The sequence below is a fragment of the Hyperolius riggenbachi genome, chromosome 4 (assembly GCF_040937935.1).
Source record: "Hyperolius riggenbachi isolate aHypRig1 chromosome 4, aHypRig1.pri, whole genome shotgun sequence".
Taxonomy (NCBI): Eukaryota; Metazoa; Chordata; class Amphibia; order Anura; family Hyperoliidae; genus Hyperolius; species Hyperolius riggenbachi.
In genome coordinates, this window is record NC_090649.1 from 23,705,214 (window position 1) to 23,729,810 (window position 24,597).

The following is a 24,597-nucleotide window of genomic DNA, read 5'->3' on the forward strand; positions in this document are numbered from 1 at the left end:
TTCCTCCAGCCCCCCTGAGTCCTCTGGGTCCCCTCCGTTCTCCCCCTGGCAGCTCAGTTAGCTGCGTGACCCAACTGGGAGTCGTGTGCAACTGCGCATGACTCGTCATTCTTTTGAGAACTGCACATGCGCAGAACTCTCACAGCAACGGGCTGGTGATTGAGACAAGGCTTGGGTACAACATCACATACATACCTAAAAAGAGGAGAGCGTCTGGATCCTAATGATGCTTCCCTCACAGTCCTCTGATCCCCCGTCGCTGAGCGCGGACACTCCAAAAATTACTGGCAAGGGGTTGTGGGTAATCTGATCAGGGCCATGCTGTCCTTTCTGCACCAGGACAGTAAGCGGGAGCCGCTTGTGTATAAGTGACTTTGAGGTACTGCGCAGGTGCAACCATGCTCTCGCACCAGAAGAGAAGTGCGGCTCAGATCAGCTGGAGGGTCACCGTGTGTCAACCGGAACCGCAGGACAGCAAGAGAAGTCTCATTAGGATCCAGAGGCTTCCCTCTCCTTAGGTATCAGGTAGATTAAGTAAAGGTAGCATGCGCAAGCAGAGCAGGATAAAATTAGTGCGTGCACACTACTCGTGGTCCTGGCAGCATAGCATGTGCTATTAAGTTATGCGAAATGTCCTGAAACATATCCACGGTAAATTCACTAGTGTTGCCACTACTACATTAATTGACCTAGTAGCGGCCACCCTAATGAAGCATCATGCTCACGCTACAGGACATCTCGCGGCACTTGTAAGGATTGCTTATCATTTAACAGCGCAGCGTCACTTCCCAATTATTCCTCTAACTAGACGAATGCCACTATGTCTGTGCGGCCATGGCCATGCGCGTCCTCGCTTCCGCCTCCAGGAGCTTCCTGCGCAGGTGCAGTACAAGAAAACTTCATCCTGTGCCTGGGCAGGAAGCTCCCGAAGCGGCCCATGGCCGTACAGACGCATTGGCATACGTCTAGTTAGACGAATAATTGGGAAGTGACCCGCGGCACAGGAACTGGAGGATCGTTGAGGCCGGCGTGGGACAAGATGTCTGCAGGGGGCCTGTAGGAGCCACAGGGCACTTTGTTTTTAAAAACCCATAGATAACTCCTTTATTAAATGTAAAAACAAGGAACACCAAGAGCCCCAATAGTGTAATATGTACTGGTAAATGGTTACTAGATAGAGTAAATATTAATACTCACAAACCAGGGTTACCATTAGGCAACCACTGTAAAGGCAGGTGGGGAGATTGTCCTGACCCCACTCAGGAATAAGAAGTCGCTCTCTGTAGATGGGAAAAAAGGGGGTTCAACCCTCCACCCAGGGTGGACTCAATATTATGCAGGAGAACAGAGGCGCCAAAAGGATAAAAGGAAGCTAAATGAGCTTAAAAAAACCAAATTCTTGGTAAATAGAGGTGGTAGTGGTGGACTTACCTCCTCCAAGTAGACACACAATGACTGCAGTAAAGACAGTCAATATATTTTATGAACTCCAAATATGCAACGCGTTTCGCAGGTTTGATCCCGCTTCATCCGGCAATAACAACGGAGCAATAGCATATGTGGTCAGTAGAAGAGCCAGGCACCTCTGTTTAATAAATGTAAGGCTGCAGCTTGACCTATCATTTCTTCTTTCCAAAAGAAAGACAGCACACCATGCACAATTAAATACAGGTTTTATTTAAATATATTGCATTAGATTGGCCACTGCAAAGTATATAAAAACACGAGGACAATATTAAAATTGTTCACAAGATTGTCCGTGAAGCTCTTATTTACAATGGGGAGAGGGATAAAGTCGCCTAGAAAGAAGCGGTCTGTATATCAAACTTATTAACAATAAACGCCTCTGACAAAAAAACGGCTACTTTTATCATAAAATTAAAAAAACTAAAAATTGTGTCTTGAAAAGGGGCCGAGAGCGGCGCAGGAAGCTGGTCGCTGTAGAAAAACGTGAGATCTGAGCAGGATTTCTATAAAAATGGAATCGATATAAACACGTGGATGAGACTTGTGTACCAGCATCTTCCATATGCCTCACAACGGGGAACATGAAGGAAGTCCGAGGTGCAGATTTACCTGAAGCTTCTCCCAGCTCCTAGAGGTCTGTGTGTCTCTCGGTGCAGCTCTGGTCTACTCCTAGGTCCCGCTGTGAGCCTGGGCTTCTGCGCATGCGTGGGCTGCCGTGGTTGGGAGTGTTCTGCGCTGGATGCTCCCGGCGGGTGCCCACGCATGCACGGAAGCCGTGACATGAGCCTGGGCTTCTGCGCATGCGTGGGCTGCCGTGATCGCGCTCCCGTGGCTGGGAGTGTTCTCCGCTGATGCTCCCGGCGGGTGCCCACGCATGCAGGGAAGCCGTGACATGAGCCTGGGCTTCTGCGTATGCGTAGGCTGCCGTGATCGCGTTCCCGTGGTTGGGAGTGTTCTGCACTGGATGCTCCTGGCGGGTGCCCCTGCATGCACGGAAGCCGTGACATGAGCCTGGGCTTCTGCACATGTGTGGGCTGCCGTGATCGCGCTCCCGTGGTTGGGAGTGCTCTGCGCTGGATGCTCCCGGCGGGTGCCCACGCATGCACGGAAGCCGTGACATGAGCCTGGGCTTCTGTGCATGCGTGGGCTGCCGTGATCGTGCTCCCGTGGCTGGGAGTGTTCTGCGCTCCCGGCGGGTGCCCACGCATTCAGGGAAGCCGTGACATGAGCCTGGGCTTCTGCGCATGCGTGGGCTGCCGTGATCGTGCTCCCGTGGCTGGGAGTGTTCTGCACTCCCGGCGGGTGCCCACGCATTCAGGGAAGCCGTGACATGACCCTGGGTTACCAAGCTTTGAAGTGACAGAGGGACCCTGGAGAAGAACAGACCGTCAGCGATGGATCCCAAACTCTTCTAGTGGTTGGAAGAAGCTCCAGCTAAGGTAATTTTTTTTTTCTTCACCTTGAAATTCCTTTGAGGGCCAGAACCATCCAGAATGGGTATTTTGTTTTGTATCCCCTCCCAAAATGGGTCTACCTGCAGCAATTGGAATCTTCTCCAATGTGTATGGGAATAGCTCCCAACTGTCCCTTTTTCGGAGGGACAGTCCCTCTTTGGAAACCAAATCCCTTTACCCCTGTTAGGGAGCCCTGTCCCTCTGTCTCCCTCATGTGTCCCTCTTTAGGACTGATGTACAGATCTGAGTAAATATATGTATTTTTCTACTGAAAAAATGTGTTTAAATTGGCTCCAAACTTTATTCCCATTCTCTAAGTTTCTATATTTCCCAAGTTCAAATGTTAATATGAAGGAAAACTAGTGATGATTGGAAGGACCAGTGTGGTTTAAATTCTAAAATCTTTTGGTAATTAATTTTTAGTGGAATGCATGGCTGAGGGTGTGGTGGGGCGTGGTTAGGGGCGTGGCAGGGGTGTGTCTTAAAGTTTCTCATCTCAAAATATTGGGAGGTAAGCAGAAGGGGCGATCTGCAGTAGTGCTTTTCCTGCACTATTAGGATGCTGACAAAATGCTTGACAGCAATTTCAGAGGGGAAACAACAGAGGGGGGGCGGGGGGCAGTACAGAGAGCACACAGAGGCACATCACTGAGCAAGGAACACACCTGTGTGTCCATCTGTAATATAACACCTGCCTGGGGGAATGACAACACAAAGACCCTACACCAAATGTCATCACACAGAGGGGGGAAACAAGAGGCGCTCCCATCCACCTGTCCCTCTGCAGCCAATAGGTGTTAATTCTGGATAGAAATGGCCTTTTAAGGGTTAATCACTCTCCCCCCATCGGATGCTGGTACATCATGTAGCCCATGAATTCTCATGAATTTGGTTTCCCAGCTCCGCCCACCTGCCACACCTTCCAAGTGGCTGTAAATCTGTACAGAGCGCAGTAGGATAGGGAGCTGGGAATATTTTAGTGCTGGAGTCTGTAAGACATTATAAAAAGTCAGTGCGTATTTGTTTTGCGTGTCTGGCCCTTTAAAGTGGTAGTATTTGTAGCAAAGCGTGCTTAAACCCGACAAGAACCAAAACTAAACTGCCGACAGTCAGAAAGATAAGTGAATGTACACAGTGTACAGAAGTAAAGTAGTGTTCAGAATACTGTTTCGTGGATCAGATGTGCTTGCCACTGCAATACAGCTCGCTTCCCCTCTACTCTCGATTCAGCTGGCGAGCAGGTAAGATTAGCTGTGACCATGTGACACCAAAAGTAGGTGGAATAATACATGCTAGGCTACATTACTCAGCACCCCTGCATCACGGTAGACGCCCTATGTACACAAGGTAATGGGACTTGTAGTACACAGAACATTAATGGTGAGCAACTGGAAACTATCCAGGAAAGAGAGATCTTGGATGGAGAGGCACCTAGTTGCATAAAATCACACCTGCACAGTGGCAATTGGAGTCGGAAACGTTCAGGTCCAAAGGTAATACTTATAATTCACACTTATCTGCAGGATTGTTTTCAGAAAGTGACTTACTCTATTTTGGATTTTAAAATGAGCCTCTGAGTAACAATGCAATATATCTGCATTACTGATTTTAGTTCCAGACCAATACTAGCATGTCACCCGCAGGATGTACAGCATAAGCTGTTACTATGTGCCTTTACTGAGAGTAAACTGGCTGCAGTGTGTACTGATCTCTATCGGTATGTATGGTGTGAGCCATTACTCTGTGCCTGTACTGATAGTAAACTAGCTATAGTGTGTGCTGATCTTTGCTACCTCCAATATGTACAGTATAAGCGGATACTCTGTGCCTGCACTGGTAGTAAACTAGCTGTGATGTGTGCTGATCCAATAACAGCGGAGTAGTGATAAAAGGGGAAAAAAACCTGAAACCTGCACATTTTCTCTGACCCAGGAATAGAAAGACATAAGCAAATTGCAGATTGGAAAAAAAAAGTGCTGCCTATGAATTAAGTGCAGTTGGTTAATTATCCAGCAGCTAGCCACTTTGGCAGGATCACATGCCCAAGTTTGGTTTCTAGAGGTTTGGAAGTTTAAAGGACAACTGTAATGAGAGGGATATGGAGGCTGTCATATTTATTTCCTTTTAAGGAAGACCAGTTGCCTGGCTGTCCTGCTGGGTACTCTGCCTCTAATACTTTTAGCCATAGCCCCTGAACAAGCATGCAGCAGATCAGATGTTTCTGGCATTATTGTCAGATCTCACAAGATTAGCTGCATGCTTGTTTCTGGTGTTATTCAGACACTACTGCAGCCAAATAGACCATCAAGGACTGCCAGGCAACTGGTATGGTTTAAAAGGAAATAAATATGGCAGCCTCCATATATTTCTCACTTCAGTTGAGAATTTTCCTTCATCATGACTGAGGGCTAGCTGGGAATCATTCCCTGTAACGATGGCAGCGACAGGCCAGTATCTTAATACAGAGCTAACATCAGTACAGGAAGCATATTGCATTATTTGACAGCATCATTTAAAACAAATGTAAACACTCTTCAATTAAGTATAAAAACACTTTTAAATGAAATTCCACTTTTGATGTAAAACAAGAATGTGAGGAGATATCTGAGTGACAGGATTCATCTTCCAATAGAATGTTACCAAAGACGTATTATCTGCCAATCGTTACTTCGGCATTGCTTCAGTACAGACTGCCCACTAAGGCCTGAGTAACTATCCACTTCCTGCCTGAGGAATAAAGATGCACAGAGCAGGAGGCATTGCCACTTTTCCTGCACACCTGGAATGATCCGTACACAATTACAGTCATTTCACTGTTAAAAAGTGTACCTGAACCGAAGCCCAGGTACAAATTGAGATACTCAAAGAGCGGGAAGCCTATTGAGCCTTCCCTCGCTACTCCATTGCCCCCTGTCGCTAAGCACGCTCCCCCGGAAAATTAGCAACTAGGCATTGCCACTTTTCCTGCACACCTGGAATGATCCCATTTCACTGTTAAAAAGTGTACCTGAACCGAAGCCCAGGTACAAATTGAGATACTCAAAGAGAGGGAAGCCTATTGAGCCTTCCCTCGCTACTCCGTTGCCCCCTGTCGCTAAGCGCGCTCCCCTGGAAAATTAGCAACTAGGCATTGTCGCTAATCTTATCGGGGCCATGCAGCTCCTCTTCATGCAGCGTGGCCACGCAGTAGCCGTGCAGCTCCTCTTTATGCAGCGTGGCCACGCAGTAGCCGTGCCAGCCCATGTGTAGAAAGCCGGAGCCACTCGAGTAGAAGCAGCTCCGTGCTACTGTGTATGCGTGCCTACTGCGCGGCCACGCTCGTAACAGAGGAGGAGCGCTGCCCCGATCTGGAGGGAAGCCGCACTCAGAGACGGGGACATCAGAATACCGAGGAAAGCCGCAATAAGATCCGCAGGCTTCCCTCTGTATCTCATTTTGATCTCATGCTTCGGCTCGGGATAACTTTAAGATCCTCGTGGAGTGACTGTTTACTTATCCACATAAAACCAAGGTAAGATAACGCAAATAATGTTTACCAAAATCCTTGTGGTGTTTAGATCTGAACTGAGGGGGCTGCATCTTTCTCAACAAAAGTGGAGTTTCAGTTGAATCCCTCTCCAGTTATGGGTGGAGCCCTCATTAATACCAGGCTGGTACTGGGTGGAGCCACCATTAATGTCTCGCTGGCACTGGGTGGAGCGCCCATTAATACCTCGCTGGTACTGGGTGGAGCGCCCATTAATACCTCGCTGGTACTGGGTGGAGAGGTCCTTAAACACCATAAGTGGCAGAATACAGACACAACACTGTCACATGAGTGTGATGGGAAGGGGACTACCTGACTCTACAGACTGACGTGACCCCAGCAGAGGGCAGACGACACGCGGTGGAGGGGAGCAGGGAGGGCGATAGTGTGTATAGTAACACTGGGGGGTGCCGTTGGTCCGTTTCTCGTGGTTCAGCTCACCACGTAGCACCATTAATAGGCGGATCCAGGGGGTGGAGTCCATCAGCCCTCTGCGCAGAAGGATAAGACGCTCTGGTATGGGGAGAGCCGAGTGGCGTCTGCCGACACTACCGAGAAGCCCTGAAAAGACACAAAACAAGGGGGTTACTGATGGCTACAAGTTCTGCAGTCTGTTGGATAAGTTAACAGAAAGGAGAGAAAGAGGGTGTAACAGCATACAACAACTTAACCTGCTGAGCGGTCTGGACGAGCTCAGCTCGTCCAACACCGCCAGAGGCTGCCGCTCAGGCCCTGCTGGGCCGATTTTCGTGAAATAAAAAGCAGCACACGCAGCCGGCACTTTGCCAGCCGCGTGTGCTGCCTGATCGCCGCCGCTCTGCGGCGATTCGCCGCGAGCAGCGGCGAAAGAGGGTCCCCCCAGCCGCCTGAGCCCAGCGTAGCCGGAACAAAAAGTTCCGGCCAGCGCTAAGGGCTGGATCGGAGGCGGCTGACGTCAGGACGTCGGCTGACGTCGATGACGTCACTCCGCTCGTCGCTATGGCGACGATCTAAGCAAAACAAGGAAGGCCGCTCATTGCGGCCTTCCTTGTTTATTCTGGGCGCCGGAGGCGATCGGAAGAACGCCTCCGGAGCGCCCTCTAGTGGGCTTTCATGCAGCCAACTTTCAGTTGGCTGCATGAAATAGTTTTTTTTTTATTTAAAAAAAACCCTCCCGCAGCCACCCTGGCGATTTAATCAGAACGCCAGGGTGGTTAAAGAAAACCTGTCATGATTAAAAAAACAACTCTGGGTGATACTTACCTCGGGAGAGGGAAGCTACTGGATCCTAACGAGGCTTCCCAGCTTACCTACCGCGATCCTGCGCAGGTGCACTAGCCGCTCTTCGTTCAGGTTAAGGCTGAAATACTCGAACCCGATCGTATCCGCTCTACTGAGCAGGCGCGGAAAAGATCAGGTTCGGCTATTTCCGCCTTACCCGAACGGAGAGCCGCTAGTGCGCCTGCGCAGGATTGCGGAGAGGTAATTATAGCCCGTGTACCCTTGTCAAGCTTGTCGGGGGGAAGTTTTGGGGGAGCCAGCGCTGGACTCCCCAAAGCTACAGAAGACGGGGAAGCCTCACTGGGACCCTGAGGCTTCCCCTCCAGAGGTGAGTATCCCCCAGAGGGTTTTATTTTGTTACAAGTTCTCTTTAAATTATATCATATTCAGAAGGTGTCCATTAATGATCCAATTTTAGGGAGCAATTGGCCTTCCGATCCATCCCATCTCCCCCACAAACGTATCCTTATCCTTCAATATACTTCCATGCTCTGTTCCTCTGGCATTTCCCACTTTAGTACACTCCCCCCCTCAATATACCCCTTACCTGCTCCTACTCTTTGCCTACCCTTCTAAAGGAGCACATATATGTACTCCATATCCATAACACGTATACCTATTCCAAACTACCTTGTTCATATAACAATACAGCATAAATTCAATTGCACCTGGTTTTGTATTTCATGTATATATGCTTTTGGTTCTAATATACATCACTTTGTGCCTCTGTCCCCAGTTGTGTACTCCAACTTTCCATTGCCTGATGAAGCGGGCTTAGGCCTGCGAAACGCGTTGCATCCCCCTGGAGTGTACCAATTAATTTGACTTATCTTCAATACTCAGTTTCTTGTGTCTGCTTGCAGGAGGTAAGTCCACCACTGCCTCCAAAGCATTTTTAAACTTTTTTAATAGCGGTTTTTATCCTTTTGCCGCCGCTGTTCTTCACTACGTGATGATTGAAATCCACCCCCGGAGGGGAATACCCCTTTCTTCTTCCTATCTACAGAGAGCGACTTCTTAATCCTGAGTGGGGACAGATAAAAACAGGGAACACCAAGAGCCCCAATAGTGTAATTCGTACTGGACAAGGTGGCAATAAGTTTGTATTGCTAAATACTCACAAGTCAGGGTCACCAGCAGGCAACCACTGTAAAGGCAGGTGGGGAGATTGTCCTGACCCCACTCAGGATTAAGAAGTCGCTCTCTGTAGACAGGAAGAAAGGGTAGCAACCCTCCACCAAGGGTGGACTCAAAATTGTATACAATGAACAGAGGCGCCAAAAGTATAAGATTAGATTAAATGAGCTTAAAAACCAACTTAAATGGCAAAATTGAAGGAGGAAGTGGTGGTCTTACCTCCCTCAAGCAGACACGACAACGACTGCGATTCAGACAGTCAAACACATTTATTAGGAACTCCAAAAAGAAATGCAACGCGTTTCGCAGGTTCAACCCCGCTTCATCAGGCAATATAGGGAGGAGTATCAAACAATCTGCACAAGGATTCAAATTAAGCGCCTCACAGAGGCGCTTAATTTGAATCCTTGTGCAGATTGTTTGATACTCCTCCCTATATTGCCTGATGAAGCGGGGTTGAACCTGCGAAACGCGTTGCATTTCTTTTTGGAGTTCCTAATAAATGTGTTTGACTGTCTGAATCGCAGTCGTTGTCGTGTCTGCTTGAGGGAGGTAAGACCACCACTTCCTCCTTCAATTTTGCCTTTTAAGTTGGTTTTTAAGCTCATTTAATCTAATCTTATACTTTTGGCGCCTCTGTTCACTGAGTGGGGACAGGTCTAATCTCCTCACCTGCGTATACAGTGGTTGCCTGGAGGTAACCCTGGTTTGTGAGTATTTTTCTGTACTCGTGTCATTAATCCATTTATCAATACTTACTACACTATATTGGACTCTCGGTTCTCTCTTGTACATATACAAATGATTTAAACTTTTTTTCTTTAAATAGAACCAAAGGTGATTCCTTTGGGGGCAGATGGGACGCAGAGACATGCTATCTGCCTCATGACATGCCTCTGTGTCCCCCCCACCCCACCCTATGCCCCCCCCCCCCCCCCCCCGTTAGATTAGCGACATTATTTGTCGCTATCTTGGAGGTAAACACAGGGAGAGGGATTCCCTGTTCAAGACGCCCGCCAGGGGCGTTCCTACAGGGTTTCCTGAGCTGCTATTGGGCAGCCCTCTCCCCCTGGCCGCACCCACTGCACGCTGTGAGAGACACACATTTTCTCCTTGCAGCGTCATGAGCCAGAGGTCACAAAAGTGAAAGTGGGCCATTGCGGCCCACAGGAGCGGCGGGGAGTGGCGGTTTTCAAGCCTACCTGATCTGCTCAGCCCCCCGGATCAGGTAGCCTACCTTTTTTTTTTTTAGCCCACCTCGGGCTCTCTTTAAAGAAGATCTAGAATAGTGTGTCAGTTTTGGCCTCCCGGCTCAATTTTTCTGGGTAAGGCTCAATGCTGGTCAACACCCCATCGTAATCTGATCATACCAAAAAAACCTTCTCTGAATTTGAGAAAGAGGAAAAAAGGTTTCGTGAAGTGAGGGAGACGAGCGACAACCCCCCGGCTGGTAACCCCCATCCCCCCCCCCCCCCCGCCCTCCAGCCTGTGGCAAGTGTGGAAGCAGCCCACATCTATCCACCACACGCCTCTTCCAGTGCTTTCTCTTCCGCTGGTGGTGCATGACCCATCTCTTGTACTGATGTCACATACATGAGACAAGGTCATGGGTTATGGAGAGAAGACACTACAGGAGGCAAATGACGATTAAGTTAACTGCTTCCACACTCATGGTCCAGGAATTGCAGGGGGTGCCGAGGGGCAACCGGAGGTGCTAGGACCATTTCCAATAGACTCTAATGCTGAAATCTTTTGGAAATATGTCTGCAGTGTGTGGACAGGTAGTAGACCCCCTATGGTCAGAGAGGGATCTATCTGATGGTAAATCTGGTGGCCATCATCTAATGTATGGCCACAATTACTCGTTCTCCCATCTCTTTGCCCTGGTCACAGATAACCAGGAATGTAACATCACAGGTGAGCAGGATTATGGGTATATCCTGTATTCTGGCTACATTACCTGCTCGCCCATCTCCTTGCCCTGGTCGCAGATGAACAGTGGTTCCTCGGTTTTGGAGCGCAGAAGTGGCACAGAGCATACCGTCAGGCTAGATGTGACTGCGGCCAGATCTGTAAGATGAGGACAGACATCTGTGTGAGAGGATCTCACAAAGCTCAATGCAACATTAATAAGGTCTTCAACCAAAGCAAACACAACAGTGCGAGACACTGTCTGTCCAACACATTGGCCACAATTCACTAAGATCATGCTGGTGATAATAATGCAAGTGAAAACTTATCACCACACATCGATCAGTATTTTATGTGTTAATTCACTAAAGAAGCGTGCCTTATTAACATGTAGTGATACATTCCATAGTGAGAGAGTTATCTTATCACCCTAATCCTTAAGTTATAACCTCTTAAGTAATTCTTACATGCAGTAGGTAGGGAGGGAAGAAGCACAAACAGGCATGCTATAGCTCCACCCCTCCTTTTGTCTTCTCTGTCAGCACGATTACAGCCAGCATGCAGGTGCTGAGTATGACAGCCGAGAGAGAGAGAGAGAGAGAGAGAGAGAGAGAGAGAGAGAGAGAGAGAGAGAGAGAGGGGCTGTGCCTATTTGTGTCTGTCTATGTATACATCCTTCCTCCCTCTCTGTGTGCCTGCTGTGTATATTTCTCACAATACAGAATCCCTGTCTGCATAAACTAGTAAAAACAAAGCAGAAAAGAATTCTTCACTTTGCATTGCAGTCTCTGGTAACACTCCACTTAACGACAGCTCAGGCCAGGTGATAACTCCTCACACACTTTACAGTTGTTATCACTTGCATTCCTCTCTGTGAATTAACATCCTGTATTTAAGTTTATAATTCTGTCATTATCTTAAGGACTGAAACCTTAACTAGGTCTAGAGGGGTCTGGGAACCATCTGCAGCAAGTCTTCCCTACCTGTGAGGGTGCAATGCTTCAGGGTCTGATCTGTAGTGTACTTCCACACTCTGAGGATGGGCGAGTCCCGCTCGTTGGTGACATGAAGGAGACTCTGGGTGTGTAACAATCCGTTCCTCCTCACCGGGATACGGCTGGGCCGCACGCCCAAGCTTTCCAGAGACCTGATCGGCACAGATTAGAGTAAGTGAAAATGACCAGGCACTGCAGGGAATGCTTGATGTTCACTACTAGTATCACAAGCACCGGCCAGGACGTTAGTGTGAGGCCAGTGATGTCCCATTACACAGTGTGCTTCAAAAAATACAAAAAGTTTGTCTTTGTGAAAATGTATTAAATGAATCGGCGCATGTTAAATCTGAATCAGTTTTCCATGAAACTTATGTTCACGATTCATCTACACTCCTGAGTAGATTTTAGTTTGATTCAAAGCTTTTACCAAATCACATGTGTGATCCATGTGTACCAAGCTACCAAATGTATGATAGGCTTAGCATAGCAGCGTCGCCCCCGTTAGCAGTATGACCGATGGGTGGAATACTGGTCCGTGCTGCCACAGGAGACTTTGGGAGCCCAAGTGCTCACTCGCGCCTGTGCAGTACAGAGCCGCCAGTGTTCAGGAGCACTCGGGCTCCCAAAGCCTCCTGTGGTGGCAGATTCAAACGGGGGTGACAGTGCTGGAATAATGGGACCATGAGGGGAACAGGAATAGATCCTTCCCGTTCCCCTAATGGTCCCATTATTCCAGCACTGTCACACAGGTGTCAAACTCCAGTCCTGGAGGGCCAGATCCATGCCTGAGTTTAGGATGGACTGAGAAAGAGGAATGTGTTCTACCTGATGGACCGCACCTTTCCTGATTCAGACCCATCAATTCATTTGAGCCGTGTCAAAAATGTGTGAGGACCTTGGCCCTCGAAGGACCACTTGGACATCCCTGATCTAAAGGAAGTGGCTGGATAGCTTAACGTAGGATCCATTCACACATGCGCTTGTGCCCCGCTGGATCGGAATATAGTAGGCTAGAAATAGTGAATGCTGCACAAACATTTCTACAAGCTGTAAGCCTACAAACATGCACAGAATGCTTCAGGAGACAAGTGAGAAGCCGTTACCTGGAGTAATCTGTGTTATGGCTGTTACTTTTCTTTTGAGAATTCTAAAAAGTAAAAACAAAGAATGCAATTTACACACAGGAATGATAATATTAGGCCATACCCCCCTTGCATTTCTATATTTAGGTCTACACACTGAACTATGAATACATTAACACCACAACCAGATTTCCAAACAAGCGCAGGAAGAATGAGACATAGTCGAAGCGCTAATGATTCTGTTTTTAATTAAATTATATGCATCTTGGAACCAGGTGGCTCAAAATGAGCAGGAAGTGCATTTGATTCCGGCCAAATCCAAGCTGCACAACCTCGACCCCAAACTGTCCCTCGAGGAGAGAAGTGAATGTGTTGTGGAAGGACATTTGCCAGAAGTTTAGAAAAACCTGTGAGAAGTCCTGTGTATGTGAATAGAAGGGCGGTAACTCCAGTAGAGGGCAGAAGAAGGTTGTGTGCAGAGCCGAGCTTGGGATAGTATCTGGAAATGGATGAGGACTCTACTGGAGGACAGAAGAAGGTTATATACAGACACAACCTTGGGTTGATAGTGGAAGTGAGTGAGGACTCTAGTGGATGACAGAAGAAAGTTGTGTGTAGAGCAGAGCCTAGGATGGTATCTAGAAATGGATCAGGACTCTAGTGGCATACAGAAGATGGCTGTGCAAAGAGCACAGCTTGGGGTAGTATCTGGAAATGAGTGAGGACTATAGTGGAGGAGAGAAGAAAGTTGTGTGTAGAGAAAAGCTTTGAAAGTTATCTGGAAATGGATTGTGACGCTAGTGGAGGACAGGAGAAAGTTGTGTGCAGAGGAAAGCTTTGATTGATATCTGAATGTGAGTGAGGACTCTAGTGAAGGACAGAAGAATGTTGAATGCAAGCCAAAGATTGAGATGGTATCTGTAAATAAGGACTCTAGTGGAGGACAGAAGGAGGTTGTGTACAGGGCAGAGCTTGGGTTGATACCCAAATGGAAATGGATTAGGACTCTAGTGAAAGACATAAGTTAGCGTGTGGAGCAAAGCTTTGGATGGCATCTAGAAATGAATGAGGACTCCATTGGAGGACACATGAAGGTTGTGAACAGAGTAGAGGTTGGGGGGGTATCTGGAAGTGAGTGAAAACTCTAGTGGAGGACCGAAGGTAGTGCACAGAGCAGAGCTTAGGGTGGTATCTGGCAATGGGTGAGAACTCTAGTGGAGGACAGAAGGAGGTTGTTAACACAGGACTTGAGATGGTATCTGGAAATGGATGAGGACTCTAGTGGAGGACAGAAGAAGGTTGAGCACAGGGCTTGGGTTGGTATCTGGAAATGGATGAGGACTCTAGTGGAGGATAGAAGGTTGTGTACAGAACAGAGCTTGATATGATATCTGGAAGAGCGTGAGGACAGAAGAAGGATAAGTGTAAAGCAAATCATGGGATGGTATCTGAAAATAAACCAGAACTCAAGTGGAAGATGGAAGAAGGGTGAGTGTAGAGCAAAGCTTGTTAAGGTATCTGGAAATAGAACAGTACTCTACTGGAGGATAGACAAAGGTTGTGTAGAGCAAAGCTTGGGATGGGGTGGTATCTGGAAATGGGTGAGTACCCTAATGGAGGACATAGAAAGGAGAAATGAGTGAGAAGAAGTAGGAGGTGGAGACAGAGCCTCTTGGTAAACAGGCTTCTGTCCTGGTCAATGTTGGTTCTGGATTCTGTGAACCTCACATTACCTGAAGTAGAGTGACTCCGGGGTCATGTCGGATGTGGCTCTTGTTGGTGTCACTTTCCCGGGAGCCTTTCCTCACTTGTCCCGTGTTCTTGGTCTTACAGGCCAGGCTGGAGAAGCCGCTACCTACAGAAAACAAAGTACAGAACATTCACCAGAAACTGGTACTGATGCTGATGTACTGAGACCTGGGTAACGGGATTACCAGATTACTAGAATACTTACAGGAAGCCAGAGGGGCGACTATTGTGGAGAGCTGTAAAGGGGCCCAAATGGTAGGGGAACCCAGCTTCTTACACTTCCTCATTTCAATACGAAAGACAAAAAGAGAAACCGAGAGCCCGATATGGTGCAGTATGTTAAGATGATATGAGCAAATGTTGATGTGCGAGAGATATACTCACAAACATGGGTTACCACACAGGCAACCACTAGAAAGGCAGGTGAGGAGATTTTGCCTGTCCTCACTCAGGACTAAGAAGTCGCTCTCTGTAGCAAGAGAAAGAGGGTGGTACTCCCTTCCACCAGGAGTGGACACAGTATATTTGAATGTGGAACAGAGGCGCCAACAGGATAAAAATTCGTAAAACCTTTAAAAATGCTTGGAGGAAGTGGTGGACTTGCCTCCCAAAAGCAAACAAGAATTCCTGTTTGTATAAATTAACACATTTATTTATATGGTACCCCAAACAGAAATGCAACGCGTTTCGCAGGTCAAGCCCGCTTCATCAGGCAAAAATGGGGACAACAGAAAGTCTGTAATGTCGGGATTAGCGCCTCGCCTCCACATTCATTTCAATACGAGGCTGCCCCTCCAGAGCTGGTGTTATTGTGGCCACACTTCTAATGGGTGGAGGAGTCACAGGTGTGGGGGACACCTGGGTCGTGGAGGTCCTATAGGATTTCTGGCAGACTCTGTAGGCTCCTTGGCTATGGGGGTTCACATCAAAGATTTGCTGCAAGCTTTATTATTCATAGTTAAACCCCTGCAGTTAAAGGGGCACTATGGCGAACAATTGTAACATTTAAAATATGTGCAAAGATAGACAAAGAAGAAGTACTTTTTTTCAGAAGTGACAGGTTTGGGACTAGTCCATCTCTTCATAGGGGATTCTCAGCAAGGCTTTTATTCTTTATAAAGATATTCCCTAAAAAGGATTTAAACAATGATGCTGACCAGCTTTCCTGCTCACTACACAGTTTTTTAGCAGTTGGACAGAGCAACTGCCATTCACTAAGTGCTTTTGAAAATAAGTAAATCCTTGAGAATCCCCCATGAAGAGATGGACTAGTCCAAAACCTGTCACTTCTGTCAGATTTATACAACCTACTGTGAGTGACAGCAACATAGGAGAAAAGTAATTTATGGCCAATTTTACTCTGAAAAAAAAAATGTACTTCTTATTTGTCTGTGTTTGCACTTATTTTAAATTTTACAGTTTTACAGAGACTGACTGCGCACAACCTGTAACATTTAAAGCAAAAAAAAAAAGGAAATCTGACTTACCTGGGGACCCAGCCCCTCCATTCATAGCCCGCAAGGTACAACTTCGGCTAAAGTCTCGGTGCGCGCCCCCAGTGTGATGATGTCGTAACCGTCCTGTGCATGTGCGGTTCTCTAAAGAGTGAACTGCGCATGCGCAGGGCGCTTACGGCGATTGGCTTGATGATGCCCTGGGAGCACGCATGCGCGACTTCAGCCAAAGTCGCTGGATTACCGGAGCTACCAGCGAGACCAGAAAAGGGACAAGGAGGATGCTGGGGGATCTCGTGGGTTACGGTGGGCTGAAGGAGTCCCCAGGTAAGTCCAATTTCCTTTTTTTTTTCACTGCTCAGCGTCCCTTTAATGGCATATGGAATGAGCCTAGAAATATTTAATTGGAAGCCATTGTTGGAAAGGGAAGCCATTATTGCCCAGTAGCTGGTCCTGTGTCTCAGGAAACGGGAGATGGTCAGGCTAGGGGGCAGCACAGATGACGGTCTTTTCCCAAGAGCTCTATGGAAACAGCTTGCAGAGATGGCATGATTGTAAACAGGGTGGTGGTGGTGAAATGGGTACCGACCTGACATGGTGAGTGTTGCTGGGTGGGAAGAGGATGGCTTCTGGTGTAGTGTGGTCCGTGGGCACCCTCGGCTGAGAAAGGGCGTGGCCTGAGGTGCCTGGGAGCTGGAGATATGATGGCCGCTCGGTGGGCTGTGGACAGTCGCTCGCAGTAACGACTGGTGATGTTGACGTCTTTTCTCCAGAGCTCTCGTTTCTGTGGGAAAAAAATGAAAACTTGGTCATGCAAAACGAAGTTCCCAAAAGATAGACGGGACACTATGTGGATGGAATTTGTATGCTCTCCATGAGTTGGGGGGGTGTATCCTCCTAAACCCCCAAAACATACTGGTGGAGTTATAGACTTTATCCCAAACTCAGGCTTGATAGGTTATTTAAGGTCCATCTTCCATCATCTAGATTGAGATGTCATCTTCCTACATCTAGCAGCCTTAGCTGTGGATGCCCTTCAAAGTATTTTCCAATGCAAGTCGAGAATGTGCCATAATTAATTCCTATGGTAAGATAGTCCACATTTTAATGACTTTCACTGTAAACAGGTGGTAAAAGCTCCAGGGAGAATATCAGGTCATCTTGTCCTTTGTACAGACATATGGTGTCCATACATGGTACAATTAAATCGTTTAATCTTCCCGTTTATTTGACCAAAACGATTGAATAGAGTGAAAATTGAAAAGACTCTTAAAAAAAAAAAAAAAAAAAAAAATCAAGAAAAAGGAATGATTAATAATTTTTTTCAATAAAAATCTGATCGGACATGTTGGAAAAATGTGGGTGATTGGTTCTGAAATTGCATAGTGTATGGTAGGCTGTACAAGAAAATACTATTATATAACCCAGGGGTAGGGAACGTATGGCTCTGGAGCCAGATGTGGCTCTTTTAATGGCTACATCTGGCTCACATACAAATCAGTAGGGGTGATTCACTAATATACACGGCTCTAGTAGCACAGCTTAGTGTGGCAGCGCAAGTAACATTTTCAAAGTAGGCACGCTACTGCTGTTGCATGCACGACTAACTTACTCGCGCTACCCCAAAACTAACGGCTGCTCCAATTGTCCCACTCTGGACCCCGTCAGGTCAAGTGACTTTGTAGGACAAGATCCCCGCACTTTGATTAAGCCAATAGGCTGCCTGTCAGTTGATAGGCAGCCTATTGGTCCAAGGTGCGGGAAACTCGTCCTACAAAGTGAATCAACCCCCAAGTCAGCTAGCTAATTGTACAAGCTGTTAGTTGGTATTTCTCCACTCTGGCTCTCTCGGAAATTGCTGCTGAAACCCAAGAGAAGCTGAAGACTAGTCTGACACTGCCTGTCTGATCAACTGTATACATCACCATGGCAACAGGGATGTGAGCCCTACTGTCCCAGTTTTAACCACTTAACGACCACCTAACGCCGATAGGCGGCGGCTGGTCGCAGTGGTGTTTCCATGGAAACGGCCACTCATTCGAGCGGCCGTTCCATGTCAGTTCATGGCGGGGGCCTCCGTGAACAGCCTGCGAGCCTCCGATTGCGGCTCACAGACGAAATGTGAACACGCGGGGAAGAAAAGGAGATCGGCGATCCCCGGCCTCTGATTGGCCGGGGATCGTCGGCATCCGATAGGCTGAAGCCTATCAGAGGCGGTACAGGACTGATCGCTGTCCTGTACCGCCCATAGAGAGGAGGGGAGAGAGAGGGAGGGGGGGAATAGCACTGCGGAGGGGGGCTTTGAGGAGCCCCCCCCTGCTAGGCACACGTGAGTGGAGGCGGCGATCAGACCCCCCAGCAGGACATCCCCCTAGTGGGGAAAAAGGGGGGGGGGAGGTTTGATCGCCCTGCCTGCCTGCTGATCTGTGCTGGGGGCTGAAGAGCCCATGCAGCACAGATAATAAAAAACGCAGCCGGTCCTCATGTGGTTAAACATATTGTATGGCTTTCACGGAATTACATTTTAAAATATGTGGCATTTATCTCTCGCTCAGTCAAAAAGGTTCCTGACCCCTGATATAGCCCAACCTTTTTCTTCACATTTGATCGTTTTTCTTGGATTTTTGGAAAAATTGAACGTTTGTGTATGATACCTCAAAAATAATTTTAAAAACTATTTGACCAAACGGAATAACTCTGAAAAAAAATGAAAAAAGTATACAGTGTATGGGCTTTTGTATCACCTGGATGTATTTACAGGTTTTTACAACCAATTGTGTAATCTGTCTTAGTAAGAGCAACAGAGTACTGTACCGTGCTAGCCATCAGTAAAAGCAGGACGGTTTGGCTAACTTAAAGAGAAACTCCGACCAAAAATTGAACTTTATCCCAATCAGTAGCGGAAACCCCCTTTTACATGAGAAATCTGTTCCTTTTCACAAACAGACCATCAGGGGGCGCTGTATGGCTGATATTGTGGTGAAACCCCTCCCACAAGTAACCCCTCCCACAAGAAAAGTTAGAAATTTTGTGGGAAATAGCTGTTTACAGCTGTTTCCAACTGCCAAAAACCTTGCAGCAGCTACATCGCCTGCCAACAGTAAAATGTTCACTGGAGTTCCTCTTTAACCAGTTCCAGATCCTTGGTACGTATATATACGCCCTTGTGTACTTCACTTGCAGATCAGGGGCATATATACGTACGGTTTAGTTACAGCCACCAATCACGATCCCTGCGCCGTTTCCATTCGCCTTTGTCGCACCCCCGTCCTTCCATGATCGGGGTATGAGAAACAGCCTGTGATGAATGGAAGCTTGCGGCAGTGAGTTGCAGCCCTCATTCATCACCGAAAGGAAACGGTTACACACACATTAGTTCCTATTTACTGTTATCAGCAGATGGTGAACTAAGTGTAGTGCCATGTTGTGGCCAAAAAGTAAAATACACTCAAATACACCTTAAAGTGGTCTGAAGCTGACATATCATTCAATAAAAATGTGTTTCCCTACTTTTTATTACCCATACAGTTATCATATTTGCTTTTGTGCACAAGTAATATTGTTTGTCTACAAATAAGTTTCCAAGGTGTAGTTTATCTTGCCCTGAAAGCTGGCATTGCATTTTATTCTAGCTGCTTTTTATTATATATTAAAATCTTCGACTGAGCTGTTCTGAATTGTGTGTGCTTGAATCAGAGAGAGCTTCACAGAGACCTTGTTTTCAGTCCTTACACTGTGTTTACACACAAATGTAACAACATTGGAATGTAAACAAGGATACTTATCTCCAGTCTAGATGCAGATTTGAAGCTGAATAGCCTTTGCATAGCAGGACAAAGTGCTGTGTTTAACCATTTCAATGATGTTCTGTTAAAAAAAAAATCTGGGATAGTAGCTTTAAAGCTGTAAGGAAGCTTTTAGAGCAAAGTAGAAATGCTGACTTTAAGACCACTTTAAGACACTTTTACTTTCAAAAAAATGTTATAAATATTTATTATTTTTTTTAACCTTTTCCACCCCTACACCATAGTTAACAAATTACAACATTTAAAAAAACTACATAAAGAGTTACCTTATGGACTTTTTAAATACAGTATATATGTCATGAGGGTATATTATAGATGCTTTTGTAAATAAAGGCTTGTAATTATTTGTCTAGTATATATATATATATATATATATATATATATATATATATATATATATATATATATATATATATATATATATATATATATATATATATATATATATATATATATATAAAAAAACTAAACGGGAAAAATACACCTTCATTTCCAAATAAAATATTATTGTCATACATTGTACTAGGCACGCAGTTTAAATGTAATAACCGGGACAAATAGGCAAATAAAATGTGTGTTTTATCTTCAATAGCACATTTTATTTTTAAACTACATTGGCTGAAAGCTGAGAAATTACGATTTTTTTTGCAATTCTTTTCTTCTTCTTCCCTGTCAAAAGGTACTGCCCAAAGAAAGCCTAGTCTGTCCCGCAAAAAATATATAGGTCGTTTCAGTGTGATAAGTAGCAATAAAGTTATTGGCGAATGAACAGGAGGAGCGTGATGTGAAAATTGCTCTGGCCGTGAAGGGGAACAAAATCGACGTATAAGCCTTCTTCAGACTGTCAAAAAGTTAGAGCACACAGTTTATATACATTTGTACATCTTTGTACATCAGAAGGAGGTACATAGATTTTCTTTTTTGGAACCTTTACATACCTAAAGATGCCCATATATTACTCGATTTGTGGTATCTATATCTAGCAGACTCAATCATAATGTGCTGTATTTAAAGGTTAAACAAAGGGTCTTGTCTATTTCTCATAAATGCCTCACAATCCTTACAAGAACCCATTTAAAGTTATGTTGTAATTCATGCATCTGAATGATATTTGTTTTCAAAAAACATCTATGCACCGCCTTCTGATGTTCAAATGTATATAAGCTGTGTGATTGTCAGTCAATAGGAATATAGCCTGAGGAAGGCTGATTAGCCAAATGCTTCATTCTTTCTTTTACTTTAGCTAATAACTGGTATCATCCTGATTGAAAACTTCTTGCTGTCTTGGTAAGCGAGAGCTTCCATTCCTTTAATTCAGCTGTGTGTTTCTGCACTTATTCTGAAACATTCATACTGTATCTACAATAGTGTAGCACACAAAAACTGTATCCCATACTCCAGATGTGTCCTTGAAAGTTATTTACACCGGAGTAGTAGTAGTAGTATACTAGCATCTTGTAATTTCATTTTTCATGCATTCCAAAGTTTTATTTGCTTTAGCTGCTGCTGCTTGGCATTGGATACAGTTTAAAGAAAACCTGTACTGGAAAAAAAGTGCACCTGGGGGGTACTCACCTCAGTAGGGGGAAGCCTCTGGACCCTATTGAGGCTTCCCCCGTCCTCCTGTGTCCCACGGCGGTTTCGCTGCAGCCCCCGGAACGCACAGGCGACAAATCCGACAGCCTGTGCAATATTTACCTTATCGGGCTCCAGCAGGGGCGCTGTTGTGGCTCTTCTGACGGAGATAGGCGAAAATAGCCAATCTCCGTCGGGTCCGCTCTACTGTGCAGGCGACTTGCGCCTGCAAAGTAGCGCGGCTCGACGGGGATCGGCTATTTTCGCCTATCTCAGTGGGAAGAGCGGATACCGTGCCTGCGCTGGAGCCAGGAAAGGTAAATATTTACATCGCCGCCGCTCCGGGAGGATTTTCTCCGCCGCCGTGGGACACAGGAGGACGGGGGAAGCCTCAATAGGATCCGGAGGCTTCCTCCACCCGAGGTGAGTACCCCCCAGGGGAGTTTTTTTCATTACAGATTTTCTTTAACTTTTCAACCAGTATCCCCACTTCCTTCTCCAAGTGTGATGTACCCAGCAGTAAGCCATTTATCTTATATGGTGCTCTACCATTGGCATGTCATACCAAGGTGAATGACTAACGTTATTATTATTATTAAATGTTGTCTGCCATATACCTGGCCATATAGTCATGCTGTCAAGATCACAATGCCATATGTCATCAGTCTGCTTAGTATTTATATTTTACATAATTTTGTGTAATCTGCAAAGATGGCAGCATTACTCTGTATTTCATCCACTAGATCAGGCATGGGCAAACTTGGCCATACAGCTGTTAAGGAACTACAAGTCCCACAACGCATTGCAGGAGTCTTACAGCCACAGTCATGACTCATAAAGGCAAATGCATTGTGGGACTTGTAGTTCCTTAACAGCTGGAGGGCCAAGTTTGCCCATGCCTGCACTAGATCATTAATAAAATACATGTAAAAGGATTGGACCCAGCAATGGCCCTTGTGGTACACTACTGCTGACAGCTTCCCCATTTTGAGTACGATCCGTTTACCAGAACTTGCCTTCTATCCTTTCACCAGTTCTCCATTTACATACACATTTCCTCCTAGCCTTCTGCACCACGCTGTGGAGGGGAACACTGTCAAAAGCATTTGCAAAGTCCAAGTGTACTACATCTATCGACTTCTCAATGTGAGGAAACGCGGAAAGACAGCCGCCTCTGTACAGCGTGAGGCGGCTGTTTCCGGGAAGGGCATGGCGGAACGCAGAGAAACCGCCGCGTCTGACGCGGCGGTTAGCGCGCATGACCCTGCTACCGATACTTTGTCCCAGCGCAGTGCTGCCAGCGGTGCGACCAACCCCGCGCATGGGGCAGCAGGAACGTTGCAAGACGTTGTTTGTGTGGCTGGGACTCATAGTCCCTCTAGGTTCAGAATGACGCGCGTGCGCGCGGAGAGGCAGAGCTTATATGGCAGCCAGAAAAAGGTCAGCTGACCTGGTCGGTCAGCTGACAACTCTGCTCCTTCTCATTGGTCCAGCACTTAGGGAGGTGCTGGAGAGTATCTGTGTATATATACTGCTGGCTGTTCAGTTGCTGGTTGTCTGGCGTTGCGAACACTTCGTGGTAGCACTCAGACCTGTCTGTATCTGTGTTCTATCATAGTTTCCAAAGGTGTTGACGGCCACGGATCTCACACCTTAGCGTTAGGAAATTATACTGTATTATTTGTTATGACCTTCTGCTTGCCTGACTATTCTTCTGAACTCTGATCCTGTACCTTGCTAGTCTGATACTCTGTTGCCGAACCCTGGCTCGCCCTAAGACTCTGCATCTGCCTCCTGATTCTGTACCTCGATATTTCTGATACCCTGTTGCCGTACCCTGCTTGTTTATTAGACCCCGCATCTGCCTTCTGAATCTGTACTGTATCTGTCTGTGTGGTTACGACCTGGTTTGTCCGACCTCGAGAACCGACCTTACTGTCAGAGGCGGTTCCCAGTCCTGGTAGTGACACTCCCTCCTGAGTGTCACTCTAGGTTGTCCTTCCTACTCTCAGCCTGACTCCCTCCTCCGGGAAAGTTCAGGTCTCCGGAAGGAATTTGTGCAGTACTCCTTACTGCCCTGAGGCCTAGTCCTCTAGGTATTACTGTTGCACCAAACACTACTACTCTACTCAGGTGTCCAGAGGTTAGCATATATATCTGATTATCGGTGATACTGCAGATCATCAATAATCTGGTATTCCCAGTGATACTGCAGATCACCGGTAATCAGATCCTCTCTGTGTTACACCGATCGTTACACTCAAGGTCTAAAATTGCACAAGTTATTAAAGGGAACCTAAACTGAGGAGATGGATTTTACCTTCTAAAATAATTCCAGTTGCCTGACTCTCCTGCATCTCTAATACTTTTAGCCACAGCCCCTCAGCAAGCATGCAGATCAGATGCTCTGATTGAAGTCAGACTGGATTAGCTGCATGCTTGTTTCAGGTGTGTGATTCAGACACTACTGCAGCCAAAGAGATCAGCAGTATGCCAGGCAACTGGTATGATTTAAAAGAAAACATCCATATCCCTCTCAGTTTAGGTTCCCTTTAAGGATGAGCGAGCAGTTTCGCGAAAAGCAAACCTGTACCCACCTGTGTGCAAGCAGGGGGCCAGGGCAGAGAGTTACCCATCTCGCCGCATTGCTTCATCTGCCCGACACTTCTGCTTTCACAGTGGAAATGTCGGGAGGATGTTGTGTCTGGAGATGAAGACCACAGTATCAGCGACAACCTCAACAAGGGGGAGTGGTTACCACCTGCAAAGCTGCTGACTCACTTAAAGGGAACCATAGAGGATGAAGTATACATACCTGGGGCTTCCTCCAGCCCCATACGCACGGATCGCTCCCACGCCACCGTCCTCCGCTGCCTGGAACCGCCGATACCGGGTCCCGTCATTACCGCCAGTCGGCCGCGGCCAATTCTCCGCATCACAGGGGGCTCCCTCCATACAGGTACGCGTGTGGCTGCCTACTGCGCAGCCGCATGCGTACGGGTATGGAGGGAGCCCCTGTGATGCGGGACAGTTGGCCGCGTCCGCCAGAGGTGACGGGCCCGGTACCGGCAGATCCAGGAAGCGGAGGATGGCGGCGTGGGAGCGATCCAGGCTTATGGGGCTGGAAGAAGCCCCAGGTATGTATAAACACTTTTTCTATTTTAAAAAAGCATTCCTCTCT

General features: G+C 46.8%; 1 protein-coding gene across 2 annotated transcripts in view; it reads right to left on the bottom strand.

The window, feature by feature from the left end:
- Positions 1 to 1,656: 1,656 nt before the first annotated feature.
- AGBL5 (AGBL carboxypeptidase 5) overlaps positions 1,657 to 24,597 on the bottom strand; it is a 104,682-nt gene continuing 81,741 nt past the window's right edge. The window contains exons 13-19 of one of the 2 annotated variants that reach the window (XR_011031297.1): positions 16,625 to 16,819; positions 14,566 to 14,687; positions 12,854 to 12,897; positions 11,739 to 11,902; positions 10,805 to 10,914; positions 6,634 to 7,008; positions 1,657 to 6,600 (exon numbers count right to left, since the gene is read on the bottom strand). Coding sequence is in view for 1 of the 2 variants with exons in the window: in XM_068279868.1 (XP_068135969.1) it covers positions 6,931 to 7,008; positions 10,805 to 10,914; positions 11,739 to 11,902; positions 12,854 to 12,897; positions 14,566 to 14,687; positions 16,625 to 16,819 (713 nt within the window). In the remaining variant the exon portion in view is untranslated. Of the gene's footprint in view, positions 7,009 to 10,804; positions 10,915 to 11,738; positions 11,903 to 12,853; positions 12,898 to 14,565; positions 14,688 to 16,624; positions 16,820 to 24,597 lie in introns of both variants that reach the window. The other variant, XM_068279868.1, reaches the window with a different exon arrangement.